At 43.7% G+C, this 17,805-nt stretch overlaps 1 protein-coding gene across 12 annotated transcripts in view; it reads left to right on the forward strand.

Moving 5' to 3' along the window:
* Positions 1-17,805, forward strand: part of LOC126424754 (zinc finger protein 679-like) — a 319,807-nt gene that overhangs the window by 75,778 nt on the left and 226,224 nt on the right. For 3 of the 12 annotated variants that reach the window (XM_050087480.1, XM_050087482.1, XM_050087481.1), the window contains one exon: positions 8,272-10,212. The exons of the other annotated variants lie outside the window; for them this stretch is intronic. In XM_050087480.1, the coding sequence (XP_049943437.1) occupies positions 8,272-10,212 (1,941 nt within the window). Of the gene's footprint in view, positions 1-8,271; positions 10,213-17,805 lie in introns of those variants that run through there. 12 annotated transcript variants of the gene reach the window in all.

Here is a 17,805-nt window from a genome sequence, read left to right on the forward strand (position 1 = left end):
AGATGAATACACTAAGCAGATTCAGAAGGATGTAGATTGCAGTAAGTACTGGGTGATGAAGAAGCTTGCACAGGATGGAGTAGCATGGAGAGCTACAACAAACCAGTCTCAGGACTGAAGACCACAACAGCAACAACAAATTAAATGAAGTATTCTGTATATATATTTTTTTAAATTTGTCATCATTCTAATTGCCATACACCTAAGCACCCTTATGAAGCAATCCCAAGAGTGGAATTGCAGCAGTGTGTGAACTGTAGCATAAGAGTACTGGAGCATGTGTAGCTGTAAGTGTGGATTGTGATTTGTGCCAAGATAGCTCATTCAGGTAGGACACAGTTTGTAAAAGGTGAGGGCTTGGGTTCGAGTCCACATCGGAAGTAGTTGACACATATCATATTGGAGTTTTGAGCTCAATTCCTGTGCTTGTAGAAAAATTATAATTTATTAAGGGTGGGTCCGCCTTTTTGCAAGTACACAAATTATTGTTTTGTTACATCATCCAAATGTTTCATCACAGTTATGGCACCCTCAGTTGTTTTTTGTAATTGTTTACCTGAAATACATACATACGGGTTATTTTTAGGTTAAGGAATAAGGGACATGAGATTTTGTTGTCATATACCTTTTATTTTACATTGTGGGTGTCCTGAGGCTACTAACCAGAATCAGACACAGGACTAAATTAGTATGCCACGTCATCTGCAAACATAATGCATTTTTAAAAATCATCTGCATTGCATTTTTTGCTTATTATCCAATTTTTAAAATTTGTGTTCTGGTGAAATCTGCAGCAAATATCAGGTGTACCGTTATGAAATGAGCGTATTTTGAGAAAATGAAACACTAATTTTGAATTTAAAAGTAAAAACATTTTATTCAAATTACTGACCATTGCTTTCTATACATTTTGACCACCTTTCTGGCAATTTGTGGGCACCATGCCAATAGAAATGTTGATCTCTTAAAGCAAACCAATCAGACACCCATATGTCGACTTCTTCATAGGAATTGAAGTGTTCCTCAGCCAATGCGTATCCTATTGATGAAAACAAGTGGTAGTCGGAAGGGGCCAAGTCTGGTGAATACGGCAGGTGGTGTAGCAGCTCCCAGCCAAGTGTTTTGATTGTATCATGAACCAGTTTTGCTTTGTGTGCAGGTGCATTGCCCTGTAAAAAAATTACTTTGCCATGTCTTCTGGGTTATTATCATCTTTTTTCAATCAATGCATAGTTCAAATTGATCATTTGTTGTCTGTAGCGATTAGTATTCACAGTTTCATTGAGTTTTAGAAGCTCATGATACACCACACCTTACTGGTCCCACCAAACACAGAGCATTGTCTTCTTGCTGAATCGATCTGGTTTTGCAATCGCTGTTGATGGGTGTCCCGGATTAACCCATGATTTTTCCCATTTAGGATTCTTAAAATAAATCCATTTTTCATCACCAGCAACTATTCGATGCAACTGATTTTCTTTCATGTATTTGAAGCAAAATTTGACAAATGGTTTTTCGGTTTTCCATCTGTCTTTCATTCAATTCATGTGGCAACTATTTTCCACACTTTTGGATCTTTCCCATAGCTTTCATATGGTCAGAAATTGTTTGGTGTGCAACATTTACCATTGCTGCCATTTGCTTCTGACTCAAAGTATCATCTTCATCCAATATTGCTTGCAGTTCGGCGTCTTCGAACTTTTTTGGTGGTCTTCCATGTTCTTCATTTCTTACATCAAAATCATTATTTCTGAACCGTTGAAACCATCTTTTGCATGTTGCTTCTGATAGAGCATGATCACCATATGCGTCGACAATCATTCGATGCGACTCTGCAGCACTTTTTTTCAAATGAAAACAAAAATTTAATGCTTTCCACAAATCATCACTTTCTGGTACAAAATTCGACATTGTTAACACGATGAAAACATATGATGTTGTTTGTTTGATGACTTGATGTATATTAAATATCTTTGACAGATGTCATACCAACCAAACAAAAAGAAATTAAGGCTCATTCACAACAAATGTTCCCTATCGACACATTTGTGTCTTAACGATCATTTCATACCGATACACCTGGTATTCATTTTGGCCTTACCATTGTAGTATTTCCTTAGCTGTGACAAGTTGTTTTTATGTGCCAAACATGTCTTCTGTAGCTGAGCTGAAGCTGAACACTGCAGAATAAAAGATTCATTCTCTATGAAGATCATTGATATTGACGAATGTTTAGTATTCATCAGTGTTTTCTTCAAACTAGGTGATGGCTGTATTTTTATTTCCAGACCCATTGTAAATATTTACAACAAATAGTAAGTTTGTGCATCAGTACATCTGTGGTTATGTTTCAATAAAAATTCCCATCTCTCATACCAGGGAAGTAGTGTAACACTTGCAATCTGCTAAATCAGCAAACGGATTGCATTTGTTAGTGTGAGGCACACAGTCTGCTTGTTTAGCACCTGCTCCCCTGCAAGCACAGTTACATGCACCTACAAGTCCACACAGAGAATGTTGGTTAACCTTCCAGTCAGGCTGAAGCAGTAGCAGAATGAGTAGAATCTCACAAGCACACTGACTGCTCTGAAAACTTTGTCAGACAATTTGAAAGATAATGCTTAGTTAAAAAAGGATCCTTTCAGTCTTATAACCTTATTTCTCAGCTTTACGGTGAAATGCCTATCTCCTTGGTCCTTTTTATTCTGATACATGAAAATTAAGTAACTCACAACACAAATTTTGAATAGTGAGCAATGAGGAATAGAAGTCAATGTGAATTTAACATTTGCTGCACATTAGGTCTTTCATATGTAATGTAACAGTCATTGAATTTTCTTTTCATCTTCAGAGAACACCTATATCTATCTTCTTTCTCAAGAAAGTGCACTCACTTCCATCTGCAAATATAAACAATACAGTAAGACTGAACTATCTGTAACATACCTCATACCTCTTAAATGGTTCAGTCTAGCGATCTGTGACCATCTCATCTGTAGTGACGAGGAGTCCCTTTTGAAATATACCAATGGTCTCACTAAGACCTTCACAGACCATAATTGCCCTCCCAACCTTGTACAGAAACAGATCTCCCATGCCTTATCCCTTCAATCACCCCCCCCCCCCCCCTTCTCCCAGTGCTTTACCATTCCCCCAGTACTCAGTACCACATTGAACTGGAGCAACTGAATCACATTCTCCAACAGGGTTTCGACTACATCTTATTGTGCCCTAAAATGAGAAACGTCCTACCCAATACCCTTCCCATCCCTCCCTCAGTGGTATACTGCCGCCCACTGAACCTATGCAGTATCCTTGTCCATCCCTACTACATAACTCTTGCTCCCGCCCCCTTGCCTCATGGCTCATATCTCTGTAACAGACCTAGATGCAAGACCCTCCTGTAAATCTTCCCCCCCCCCCCCCCCCCCCCACCTCCACCACCTCCTGTCTGGTCACAAGCAGCATTTATCCCATCACAGGCAGGGCTACCTATGAAACAAATCATGTGAGCTAAACTACAACCATTGTGCTGCATTCTATGAGGGCATGACAACCAACAAGCTGCTTAATAAATTAATAAATGTAACTTCATCCTATGTCCAGAATGCGGGACTTCAGCTGGTCAATTTCCAATAATAGAATACTGACAGCCGTTATTTTGGTTTTATTTGCTACACAACCAGTTTTGGCATTACATTATGCCATCTTCAGGCTGCATATATCGAGTAACCTTCGTGTTAGAAACCAGTGCAGCACTGTCAACTGTCAAAGGAGCACACATGCTCGTGGGGAAAGAAATCTTCACGATAGCAGTTGACAGTACTGCACTGGTTTCTAACATGAAGGTTACTCGATATATGCAGGCCTGAAGATGGCATAATGTAATGCCAAAACTTCTTGCATAACAAATAAAACCAAAATAACGGCTGTTGGTATTTTATTATTGGAACAAGCTGTTTGTCCGAATTAATGGCCACTGAAAAACTGTGGCCAAGAAACAGCCGGAGTACCCCGTTGCTGCGCACACTGCCCAACACTGTTCTTCGTTTCAGTGACTGCTTCACGGCCCGTGTCATCTGGATTCTTGCTGTCAACATCTTCTCTGAATTGCAGTGTATATTACATTCCTGTAACCCTCGTGACCTCACCATTCATTTGTCATTGTACTACACCCACCTATCCCCTTTCCTGTTCCCACTCCATCACTACACAACCCTCTCTTCCTCCGACACACTGGTAGTCTTTTTACTTTTCTCCTATCCTGCTGACTCCCTCCCTCAGCCCCATCATCCATCTAACCTTCCGGCTGCACCTAGCTGTCCTACCTTCTCTCCACCTCATCCTGGTACGCTCCCATAGGCAGCACTTTACTGCCCCCCACGCCTACCCTGCTATCCCTCATCTGCCCTGTGCCAGACTATTCCTAACCCCTACCACCCAGTTTGCTTCTCCCATCATGCACTGGTATGCACAGTCTGGCCTAGGCAGCCAGAGACTGTTTTTCCATGAGTGTGTGTATGTACGCGGTGTGATCAAAACTATCTGGACACCTGGGTGAAAATCACTTACAAGTTCGTAGTGCCCTCCATTAGGAATGCTGGAATTCAGTATAGAGTTGGCCCACCCTTAGCCGTGATCACAGCTTCCACTCTCGCAGGCATATGTTCAATCAGGTGGTGGAGGGTTTCTCAGGGAATGGCAGCCCATTCTTTGCTGAGTACTGCACTCAGGAGAGGTATCAATGTTGGCACGAACTCAGCATTCCAAAACATCCCAAAGGTGTACTATAGGTTTCAGGTCAGGGCTGCCAGGCTAGTCCATTACAGGGGTGTTACTGTGATTCTTCACTCCACACAATGTTTTTGCACTGTTCAATTGTCCATTTACTGGCGTGATGTCTGGCTTATGAACAGCCACTCGACCATGAAATCCAAGTTTTCTCACCTCCCACCTAATTGTCATAGTACTTGCAGTGGATCCTGAGGCGGTTTGGAAATCCTGTATGATGATCTTGATAGATGTCTGCCTATTAGACATTACGACCCACTTCAACTGTCGGCAGCCTGTCAGTCAACAGACAAGGTTGGCCTGAACGCTTTTGTGCTGCACGTGTCCCATCACATTTCCACTTCACTATCAGATTGGAAACAATGGACCTAGGGATATTTAGGAGTTTGGAAATCTCACATACAGACGTATGACACAAGTGACACCAAATCATCTGACCACGTTCAAAGTCCTCGAGATCTGCAGAGCACCCCCATTCTGCTCTCTCGTGATGTTTAATGACTACTGAGGTCACTGATATGGAGTACCTGGCAGTAGGTGGCAGCACAATGCACCTAATATGAGAAACGTATGTTTTTGTGAGTGTCCGGATACTTTTGATCACATATTGTATGTTGTCTAGTTCCTATGAATGCCTTTTAGCTGAAAGTTTACATTGACAGTGTTTTTGTTGTGCCTATCTGTGACTCAATATCTCCACTATATGGTGAGTAGCAATCTATCCTTTTCATAATATTGTGAAATGCTTTAAAGTATTGAAACAAATTTTTGGCAAATGACAGCACAGGAGGAGGAGGAGAGTATGTGGCTTATGGTCAACATCCAAAAGTTTCTTATGTACCATGAGATACAAGTAAAAGCACATTTTTCTATGAAGTAATGTATTTTGTAAGGCCATCGATAGCTGGCGGTGCTAGCAATGGGACAACCGATTGGTGAGTCAGTTCTCTTTGTTCTATTCAGTTTTTTTTTTTTTCAGTCGAATGAAACTACTCTCTGTGGCCGTGTCAGTTATTTGGAATGTTTTTCACTCACTCTGTTTTGGAGTGGTTTCACTTATTGTGAGTGCCGGCTATGTGTGTTATGTGCATGTTCTAGATTAGCTGCCGAGTTTGAGTGATTTCAGCTTTTTTCCAATTGTGTGTCGATGCTGCTGACGGGCTCCTGCTGCTGCGAGGTGCAGAGCTGGCATGAGGAGGTAGCCCTGCTGGCTGCACAGTGCAATGGCAGGCCACCTCCTCGCACCAGCTGCTCTCTCGGCAGCAGTGGCAACGGCAGGAGGCTGAGGTGGAGCGCGTGGGCGACACGTGCAGTTTTGAAAGGGCTAGATTGAAATCGTTTATAATTACCGGACATCATTACACCTTTTGAGTAAAAGTCGCTTAAATTTGCCAGTGTTTCTTTCTTCTTCGCATGCCCCCAAGTGGACTTTTATGCCCGACCTTGTACCGTCGACAATATGCAGCTAAACAAGTTACTTGTTAATTGCATCTGGAACAATTTAATCCACAGCAATCTATTAATCAGTTTTCAGTGGTGGACAGAAGAATTGTTCTGCTCAATACATAACTAAGTAGATATGTATATTGGTTATTTTAACTTTCGTGTACCCCTGAGATGTCTTCATGTACCACTGGAGCAGGGCTACACTTCAGTGGTATGTTGACCCCAGTTATATACTACTGCCTTAGTTCAGATGATGAAAGTGCTACAGACTGGTTTCACTCAGAAGAATGAATGGTTAGCTCAGTCAAATAGAACACTAAAGAGTGGTTTCATTTGATTGAATACATAGTTCAGCTTATAACACTACTGTCTGCTACTGCTGTACCATAACCTTAAAGTGGGAAGTAGATCATAAAATGGAACCATTTTGTTAAACCTAAAGCAACAGAGCAGTGTTGTTTTTGTTGACCGTGAAATACGTAACGGAGATAGCTTATCGGAAGTGAAAGTCAGAATTACATAAATATTTAAATAGTAACAAACAATATTTTACCTATTTACACTGTTCAAAGAACAAAGAAAACGGTTGCCATCCTAATTAGGCAAGAGAATGATTCACATTCTTGTTCAAGAAAATAGGTACGAGTAGCTTTAACAGGCAAACACAACCTGTACTTTGCCACATGGGAGTGCAATGAACTCTGGCACCTGAGTACAGTATGTTCACGGTAAGGTTGGATCTGTCAGAGCAGAACAAACTATTTGCATAAATATAACAGATAACAGTAACACTATTTCTTTCAGGGCTTATTCAAACTGAATAGTCTTTATAACACTACTATTAATATTCACTGTGGCATCATAAATTGGACATAGGTTCAGTATTACCTTTCAAACATTTTCCTATCTGACAAAAAATTTTAAATGTAGTTTACTGCAAAATTATGAACTGGTCATATGTTAAGTCTCTCTCAGCTAAATACTTCTCTGTTTACAATGAAAGTTACATGTATTTCACTAACAAATTACTTCTCACTGTCTTTAGAATAAAGAAGTTACTGTTATCATAGATAGTTGTCTTTCTATTAATTGTTATTTATCATGAGCATAAAGGATAAACTGTGGATCCTATTACATTATTAATATGCACTTTCAATACACAAGAGGAACCCAATATTGTACAGAATTTGGCTTGAATAGCAAGAGTAATTAAAACTTTCCATAATTAAGTAACTTTGTGCATTTTAACTACTTTCAACGGAGGGGGTCCTTAATCTTGACCACTGTAGCAGAGCAAACTAAACACACTTTCAATACACTAGAGAAACAAGCACTTAGCAAGCATGAACATATAACTCTCAACAGTTGCAGTTCTGAACTTTAACTGCAGTGAAACACAAATTTGAGACATTTGTAAGATCCTTTCAACAAACAATATTAATTTTTGTGGTGTCACCGCCAGACACCACACTTGCTAGGTGGTAGCTTTAAATCGGCCGCGGTCCATTTAGTACATGTCGGATCCGCGTGTCGCCACTGTGTGATCGCAGACCGAGCGCCACCACAAGGCAGGTCTCGAGATACGGAATAGCACTCGCCCCAGTTGTACGACGACTTTGCTAGCGACTACACTGACGAAGCCTTTCTCTCATTTGCCGAGAGACAGTTAGAATAGCCTTCAGCTAAGTCAATGGCTACGACCTAGCAAGGCGCCATTAACCAATTTAAGATAGTCTCACTTGTATCCTCAAGCAATGCTGTATACCAATGAAGGATTAAAAGTTAAGTATAATAGCAGCTACGTACTTTTCTTGCTACCATTTATTACGTATCCTGTTTCAGACCTTTCTCTAGCGTAAGTGAGATTACGCGTGCCTTTCGGCTACTTCAGTGTGGCGTAGCTGTCTTGTTACGCCACAACAGTTGGCGACGAGTCAACGGAAAGGGTCTTGTTCTTTCTAATTGCTTACATTTACTTGTGTCATGGCTTCGCCACAATCTCCCGATGTACTGTCCGAATTTTATCGCTTGCAGAATCAGCAGACGCAGGCGTTATTGGATGCCCTTGGACAGCTCGTCCAGGGTCAACGTGCCATTCAAACCGATGCGGCAGCCGCCGCTTCACCGCTACCGCAGCCACAACTCGCAGTTGCACCGCCTTTTAGGCCCTACGACCCAGCGCAGGAAACTTGGACAGAGTGGTCACGCCAGTTTGGATTTCATCTCGCCGCCTACAGAATTCAAGGTAACGAGCGGCAGCCTCACTTATTGTCTTGTGTCGGCGTGCAAATGTACCGTGTGATTGTGAAATTGTTTCCCCGACGCGACATAGCAACACTGTCCTACGACGAAATTTTGTCGGCATTGGATGCCTATTTCAAAGAAACAGTTAATGTAGTTGCAAAAAGGTATACTTTCTTTCGTACAAAACGTACGACCGGTCAGACTAATAGGGAGTGGGTTGCAACATTCCAAGGCCTTACAAGGGATTGTGCTTTTGAGTGTGAATGTGGACTCCCTTATTCAGATACAATGGTACGTGATGCAATTGCACAGAACGTTTCTGATGTTCGCATACGGGAGCAGATTTTGAAACTCGTCAATCCCTCCCTTCAACAAGTGATAGACATATTAGATAGACAAGACACGCTTGACTTTGCTCAGGAATCATTTGCAACTTCGCCAGCCGTGTGTAACATTAACCGGCCCGCCGGGCGCGCTGCGTGGCCCGGTAAACTGCCCCCGCGCACGTCAGCACAGCTGCCGCCACGCTCTAAACCGGGTGTGCCACGCAAGCATACAAATGCATTGCTGAAATCATGCCCGCGGTGTGCTACTAGACATTCGCGTGAACATTGCCCGTCACGCCAAGCTATTTGCTTTTTCTGTAATAAGAAAGGACATGTTCAAAGTGTTTGCCAGAAAAAGCTTCGATCAGACAATCACAACCATTCCAGGCCCTTTGCTTCGCTCCGAAATCGAACCAAGGACACTCAGGCTCGTGGACCTTCACCCATAGACATTCATGTAGTTAATTCCACTTCGTCCAGTGACACTGTCTCTAACAGTGACTGTGTTCGTCCCACAAAAAGTGTGCGTCGACGTCGCCGGAAATCACGTCAATTAGCAAGTGATGCTGTACCTGTATCAGTTCAAATTGCACGAGACAGTCGCTCTTGTCGCCAGCAGGACAATAAACTTTTTGTACATTTGGACTTTAATGGCAAAGTCATACCATTCCAGCTCGATACCGGAGCTGCAGTTTCATTGCTCAATCACGACACGTACAAACAACTGGGCAAACCTCCGTTGCGTGCCGCAACTGTTGAGCTCACTACATATTCAGGTCAGAATATCCCTGTGTTAGGACAGTGCATTCTTCTTGCAACATACAAGGGACAAACAAAACTTGTGTCATTTTACGTTCTTCGTTCTTCTTCTGCAGTGAACTTGTTTGGTTTAGATTTATTTCAGTTGTTTAACTTGTCTATTGTAAATCAGGTCCTATCAGTGAATCAGACTGTGCCTTCAGACAGTGTTTCTCGTCTGTGTGACGAATTTGCAGACATTTTTGCACCGGGCTTAGGTTGCGCTAAAAACTATGAAGCACATTTGGAACTGAAAGTCAACGCGCAACCGAAATTTTTCAGAGCGCGCAATGTTCCTCACGCATTGCGTGATGAGGTCGCACGAACATTAAACGATTTAGAATCACAAGGTGTAATTGAAGGTGTGCAAGCTTCTCTCTGGGCCTCACCCTTAGTAATTTTGCCAAAACCTTCCAGAAAACTGAGACTTTGTGTGGACTTCAAGGCAACAGTGAATCCACAACTCGTGATTGCAACTTTTCCCTTACCCCGCCCGGAAGATCTTTTTGATAAACTGTGCCCGGGTAAATACTTTTCGAAGTTGGACCTAGCAGGCGTACTTGCAAATCCCAGTGGACGCCGAATCCCAGCGCGTCTTGGTGGTTAACATGCATCTTGGTTTGTACCGCTTCAAAAGACTGCCATTCGGGTGTGCATCCGCCCCTGCATTGTTTCAGCAATATTTACAAACTGTTTGTGCGTCGGTCCCTACTGCTGCGAACTATCTGGACGATATTGTGATCTCCGGAAAGACAGCCGACGAGCATTTAGCGCACCTACGAACATTATTTCGGGTATTGCGACAAAATGGTCTTTGCTTGCGGAAGGACAAATGTGTGTTTTTTGCTCGTGACTTACCATACCTGGGACATGTCATCAATGCCCAAGGCATACATCCGAGTCCAGAGCACCTCCGTGCCATACAAGAATTGCCTTCGCCACAGAATGTGAAGCAGCTGCAGAGCGTGTTGGGTAAAATTAACTATTATCATCGCTTTCTGCGCAATGCCTCTTCCATTTCAGCTCGGCTTCATAGCTTACGCTGTAAGGGTGTTCCGTTCGTCTGGACGACGGAATGCGAACGCGCCTTTCGCCAGTTGGAATCGGCGTTGCTTTCTAATACTTGCCTTACGCCATTCTATCCCCAGAAACCCCTTTTGTTGATGGTAGATGCATCGGATTTCGGGATCGGTGCTTTGCTTGCATACAAAGTTGGCTCGCATGATCGCCCTATTGCCTTTGTGTCAAAATTGCTCTCGTCTGCGCAAAGAAATTACTAGCAGATAGAGAAATAAGCTTTGGCTCTCGTGTTTGGTGTTACTAAGTTCCATGATTTCTTGTATGGTCGTCACTTTACCATCATCACAGACCACAAACCTTTGACGTCGCTTTTTCATCCGAACAAGCCTGTACCTCCGCGTACAGCGCAGAAATTCATTCGTTGGTCTATTTTCCTCTCGCAGTACCGCTACGATATCTTGTATCGGTCTACTGCTAAGCACGGAAACACCGATGCGTTGTCCCGTTTGCCGGTTGCTGAGGATAAAGCCTTCGATTCTTCCGAACTTGCTTGCATGTTCATTGATTCGGAAACCGATGAAGTGGTCAAATCGTTTCCGATTGATTTTCGTCGTGTAGCTACAGCCACAGCTGCTGACCCTGTCCTTGCTACCGTTTTGCATTTTGTTGCTACGCAATGGCCCTTGTCAAAGTCACGGATCGAGGATCCGTTGGTTCGCCGATTTTTTGCTCACAAGGAGAGACTTTTTGTTCGACGTGGTGTTTTGTTGTTGCGTTCTGATAATGATCAATCCAGAGTCGTGGTCCCACGTTCGTTACAGTCCTCTGTCTTACGGCTTCTTCACCAAGGACAATGGGGTATAGTGCGAACGAAACAACTTGCTCGTCACCACTGTACTTGGTTCGGAATCGATGCTGCGATTACGAATATGTGTTCTTCGTGCCCGGCGTGTGCCGAACAACAATCCGCACCGCCGCGGAAAGTCTTTGCATGGCCGAAAGCCACTTCCCCTTGGCAACGCTTGCACATCGATTTTGCTGGTCCATTCTGGAATGCTCGATGGTTGGTTCTTGTAGATGCCTTCAGTAATTTTCCTTTTGTTGTCTGGATGTCTTCCACGACGTCCTTTGTCACCATCCAAGCATTGTCTGCTATCTTTTGCATTGAAGGTCTTCCGCAGACTATTGTTTCCGACAATGGCCCACAATTCATGTCCGCAGAATTTCAGTCATTCTGCCAGGCCAATGGTATTCAACATCTGACATCCGAGCCGTTTTCGCCTCAATCAAACGGTGCCGCTGAACGATTGGTCCGGACTTTCAAGTCCCAGATGTTGAAGTTGAAAGAGTCACATTCTCGGGAGGACGCGTTGTTGCTCTTTTTGTCATCGTATCGCTCTCAGCCCCGGGATGGTCGCTCACTGGCTGAGTTGCTCCACAGTCGTCCTCATCGAACCTTGATGTCTTTGCTGCACCCGCCGCGTCAGGTTCCTGTGCAGCGGCAGACTTCTGCTTTTGCTCCAGGCGACGTTGTATTCCATCGCAACTATCGAGGTTCATGGCGTTGGCTCGCAGGGCGCATTCTTCGCTGCCTCGGCCGCGTGATGTGTTTGGTTTTGGGGGCCTCTGGTGAGGTGCGTCGGCATCTCAATCAGCTGCGTGTCTGTCGTCACTCGGGTTCTGCCGCTCCCCGTCTGCTTTCAGCGACGGTGCCGTCCGGTCAGCACCCTGGGGCCCATCTACTGGCTCGCCTCATCCCCAGGTGTTACCAACGATGCCTTCCATTTTGCCCCATGGCGACGCGACGCCGCAGCCGCCGCCGCCGCCGCCTGTTCTCCCGCCGGCGCCGCCCGCATTCGACGCTTCGCTGCAGCCGCCAAGCGCCTCCCAGGGTCACGCGCCGCCGATCGCTTCCCGTGACCAGCTGTCCTCCGCCATGGAACTCTTGCCCGCTCCGGACCACATGGCGTCTTCGCGCGTCGGACACTCCGACGCAATGGAGGTCGACCCTTCGGCCCCTCCTGTCTCTTTACGAGCGCATACACCGCATGTTGACGTGCACCCTGGACTAGGTTTTCAGGCGTTTCCTAGCTCCCCTCGGACCGAATGGCCGGGTGCGGGTGGCACAGTCTCGCCTGTTGTTAGGCTCCCCACCTCATCGCATACGTCAACATGGGGGCCTCCCCACGGCGGGCGGAAGCCTTATCACACGACCGTTCGCCGATTTGCGGGGGAGGAATGTGGTGTCACCGCCAGACACCACACTTGCTAGGTGGTAGTTTTAAAATTGGCCGCGGTCCATTTAGTACATGTCGGACCCGCGTGTCGCCACTGTTTGATCGCAGAGCAAGCGCCACCACAAGGCAGGTCTCGAGATACGGAATAGCACTCGCCCCAGTTGTACGACGACTTTGCTAGCGACTACACTGACGAAGCCTTTCTCTCATTTGCCGAGAGACAGTTAGAATAGCCTTCAGCTAAGTCAATGGCTACGACCTAGCAAGGCGCCATTAACCAATTTAAGATAGAGTCTCACTTGTATCCTCAAGCAATGCTGTATACCAATGAAGGATTAAAAGTTAAGTATAATAGCAGCTACGTACTTTTCTTGCTACCATTTATTACGTATCCTGTTTCAGACCTTTCTCTAGCCTAAGTGAGATTACGCGTGCCTTTCGGCTACTTCAGTGCGGCATAGCTGTCTTGTTACGCCACAACAATTTTAGCACACTCTAATGCCATATTAATTTTAATATGCCTTCAATAAAGGACACTCAGTAAATACTTTAGTGTGGGAGTGACCCTAAGTGGATATGTGACTGTGAATAAATCACAGTAGGTACAAGAGTTCAGTAAAATTTTACCTTATACTTGTGTTCACTATAACACCCTATGAGTTGATCCTTCACTGTACATTACTATAGTGTTCCATTACAGTGATTGCACAATGTGGTGGCGATTGCATGTTGGTAGGTGGATTTGCAGGTAGAATTTCTGGAATCTGTCATTTCTTGGTGGCGATGACAGATACCAATTCCAGAACAGTTCCTGCTCTTTATCCATCCATCCAAGGCATTGGAAAGCGTCAGGAAAAGCCTCTCTCGGTACCAGCACAATACCTAACTTTTGCATGAGCAGTTGATAGTTCGGTACCTCATCCTCGACTGACTCTCAATTCCACCTTTTCTACCTAGGCCAACCACAATTTGCGCGCGCTATACAGTTCCGTTTCCAAGGGGAACCACAACATATTTTACATACAAAGTAACTAAGAACCATAAGTGAAGGTCAGCAGTTTACATAACGGCAAACAAACATTTTAAATAAAACAGAACATTTGCATATACACAAAATTATTTAAATAAAATTATTTAATTTTAAAGATAACCAAAGAGAATATATGAGGAAGACAAAAGATCATTACAGAGATTATACTTCATTACAGTATCAAATTAATCATACAGTAATTGCAGAAGTTGAACGATGGGATGTTGAACAAAATAGGAAGCTAAATGAATCAACAAAACATATGTAATGTCTAAGCTATTGTGTTACAAGCCAACAGAGAAACTACAGCTGATTCTACTTTTAAAAAAATGAGAGAGAGAGAGAGAGAGAATGAATGAATAATGCAGTTAATATGCAAAACTGCAACAAATGGTGTTGACCATTTTCATTCACTTGCTCCCTCACACTGGTTTGACTTGAAAGAAATTAATAAACAACAATATAATCTAAATTATATGTAAAACTACAGCCGAATCAGTCAATTGTTTTCCAACAACTGACTAAATTGATTTCATTTGGTTCTCCCATCAACAGGTGAAATGCAAATTGGTGTGGGTTTCCAGCAACGTAATTGAAGAAATTACACATTTATTCTTACACTGGCAATTAACTTTTTCATAAGTTAGGGACATGTTTTGTCCTCATTTGCTTGTTTAATAATCTACTGCCTCAGGATTCCACCGCAGTTGCAACTGCATTAGCACATCAGTGAGCTTAAGTTGTGTAAACACTGCTGTGTTTCAGAAAAAGTTAACACATTGCCAAGAGAAAAGTAGGTGTTTCTCAAAACTAACCACAGATGGTTATTCTCCGAAAGAAAAGGGGTAACAAGTCTGGGAAAAATAAATCCCCAGCTCTGTTTCAATTTCAGTGGAATCCTTTATCCCAGTGTACTATTAACAATGAGTAACTGTGATTCTACACCTCAATGATCTGAGAAAAGGAAAAAAATTACTTCAAATCCTATCCCTGTAAAGACTGGAGGACTGAACATTTTCACTTACAAATAATGTAGTTCATCAGACATATTTATATGTTAATAAAACAATGGAAAGTCCAGAATGGAATGTAACAATATTAGAGAAGGAAAGTTGCTACTCACCATATAGCAGATATGCTGAGTCGCAATAGGCACAACAAAAACATTCACACAATTATAGCTTTCGGCCATTAAGGCCTTTGTCATTAATAAACACACACACACACACACACACACACACACACACACACTTACTCACTCACTCACTCACTCACTCACACTAATGCAACTCACACACACGTCTGCACTCTCAAGCAATTGAAATCACACTGCGAGTAGCGGCACTAGCGCATGATGGGAGTGGCGACTGGGTGGGGGTAAGGAGGGGGAGGGATACTATGATGGGTGTGGTGGACAGTGAAGTGATGCAGTTTAGATGAAGGGCAGGAGAGAAATGGGAGGGGGGGGGGGGGGGGGGGGAAGATAGCAGAATGGAGAGAAATAAAAAGAAGAAATTAAAAGACTTGGTGTGACGATGAAATTACAGCTGTGTAGTGCTGGAATGGGAACAGGGATGGGGCTGGGTGGGTGAGGACAGTGACTAACAAAGGTTGAGGCCAGTAGGGTTAGGGGAATGTATGACGTATTGCAGGGAAAGTTCCCACCTGTGCAATTCAGAAAAGCTTGTGTTGGAAGGATCCATAAGGCATAGACTGTGAATCATTCATTGAAATGAGGGACATTATGTTTGGCAGCGTGTTCAGCAACAGGGTGGTCCACTTGTCTCTCGGCCACAGTTTGTCGGTGGCCATTCGTGTGGACAGACTGCTTGTTGGTTGTCATGCGTACATAGAATGCACCACAGTGGTTGCAGCTTTGCTTGTAAATCGCATGACTGGTTTCACAGGTAGCCCTGCCTTTGATGGGATAGGTGATGTTAGTGACTGGACTGGAGTAGGTGGTGGTGGTAGGAGGATGTATGGGACAGGTCTTGCATCTAGGTCTGCTATAGGGATATGAGCTACGAGGTGAGAGATTGGAAGCAGGGGTTGTGTAAGGATGGACGATTGTATTGTGTAGGTTTGTTGTACGGTGGAATACCACTGTAGGAGGGATGGGAAGGATAGTGGGCAGAACATTTCTCATTTCAGGGTACAACGATAGGTAATTTTTTTTTTTTTTTTTCCAGATCATGTTGGAACAAGATCATTTGGCAAGTTTCAATCCAATGCATTAATTAATAAAAGTATACTGAGGTACAGAATTCCAGCAAAATTCCAACAGAATTTGTGATTTATTTTACCTAGACTTCTTAATCCATTTTTTTCTCGGCAGAGAAGCGTTCTCAGTGGTGAGTTTTGAGTAACACACACACTTTTCTCTTTTTGTCACATTCAAATTAATTTATCTGGCCAAAACATGGCAGCATCTACAATACTTAACCTCAGGAACATGCTTGACCTCTAATTCAATTGCAATTGAATACCTAGGAATTACAATTACGAGCAACTTAAATTGTAAAGACCACATACATAATGTTGTGGGGAAGGCGAAGCAAAGACTGATTTGTTGGCAGAACAAACTCACTAAAGAGACAGCCTACATTACACTTGTCCATCCTATGCTGGAATATTGCTGCACGGTGAGGGATCCTTACCAGGTACAATTGACGAAGGACATCGAAAAAATGCAAAGGAGGGCAGCTCGTTTCACGTTATCGCGCAATAGGGGTGAGAGTGTCTCTGATATGATACGTTAGTTGGGGTGGCAGTCACAGAAGCAAAGGCGGTTTTCTTTGCAGCGAGATCTATTTATGAAATTTCAATGACCAACTTTCTCTTCCAAGTGTGAAAATATTTTGTTGACACCCACCTACGTAGGGAGAAATGATCATCATAATAAAATAAGAGAAATCAGAGCTCAAACAAAATGATTTGGGTGTTCCTATTTCCCCACAGGCCATTCGAGAGTGGAATGGTAGAGTAGTAGTATGAAAATGGTTCGATGAACTCTCTGCCAGGCACTTAAGTGTGAATTGCAGAGTAGCCATGAAGATTTAGATGTAGATGTGAGAAAATCCTGAAATAGGGTTTTATTAAACAAGCAACTGAAGGCGAGACATGTCAATAACCTGCTTGCTTTGCGTGTATGCCCTTACACTCTATTCCATGCAGAGGCTAACACCTGTACCTAGAAGGAATAAGTCGTGTGTAACATGTGGCTTTACCTGGCCTAAATACCTGGAAGATACTGCAAGTGGCCCTGTGACACTACCATTTGTTCAGAATTTCAGCATAACAGTTTGATTCAAATTCTTTGCCCGACCAAAAACTGAAACATGAGTTTTCATTTAAGATGTAGTATTTTAAACACACTAACAGAAGAAAATATTTCCCTCTAATGGAACAATGCAAAATCCAGGATGGAATAAAGACAATATTAGGAAAAGGACATTTTCTGCTTACCTTATAGCGGAGATGCTCAGTCGCAGATAGGCACAACAAAAAGACTGTCAGTGTCGTATCGGCCTCCGCACAGCAGCCGTCAACTCGGCGCGGCGTGCTACAACACATGCGGCACACAGCGAGTATCGCTGGTGCCGCACACGATGTCAACAACTAGCTCAAGTGAACGCTTCGTCACGGGGTTAGTGGCAGCGTACACATCATTATAGATACGGATTACCCTGGCGGCACTGCCCTTGCCACCAGAGTGAGCAACCATATAACGGCGCCATCTACCAACACTCTGATTGGCCGGACCTGCGGATTTAAGCGAGCTCCCTGAGCCCGTTTAACCAGTTCAATCTTCGCCGATGACTGTGTTACTACCCGGCTGCTGGATTCACGACGACCGAACCGTACTGTGGCCTCCCTGCCTGGGAACTTGCGACGCGCCGGTATCGACTGGTTG

Source organism: Schistocerca serialis, chromosome 10 (genome assembly GCF_023864345.2).
Source record: "Schistocerca serialis cubense isolate TAMUIC-IGC-003099 chromosome 10, iqSchSeri2.2, whole genome shotgun sequence".
In the NCBI taxonomy this organism is placed as follows: domain Eukaryota; kingdom Metazoa; phylum Arthropoda; class Insecta; order Orthoptera; family Acrididae; genus Schistocerca; species Schistocerca serialis.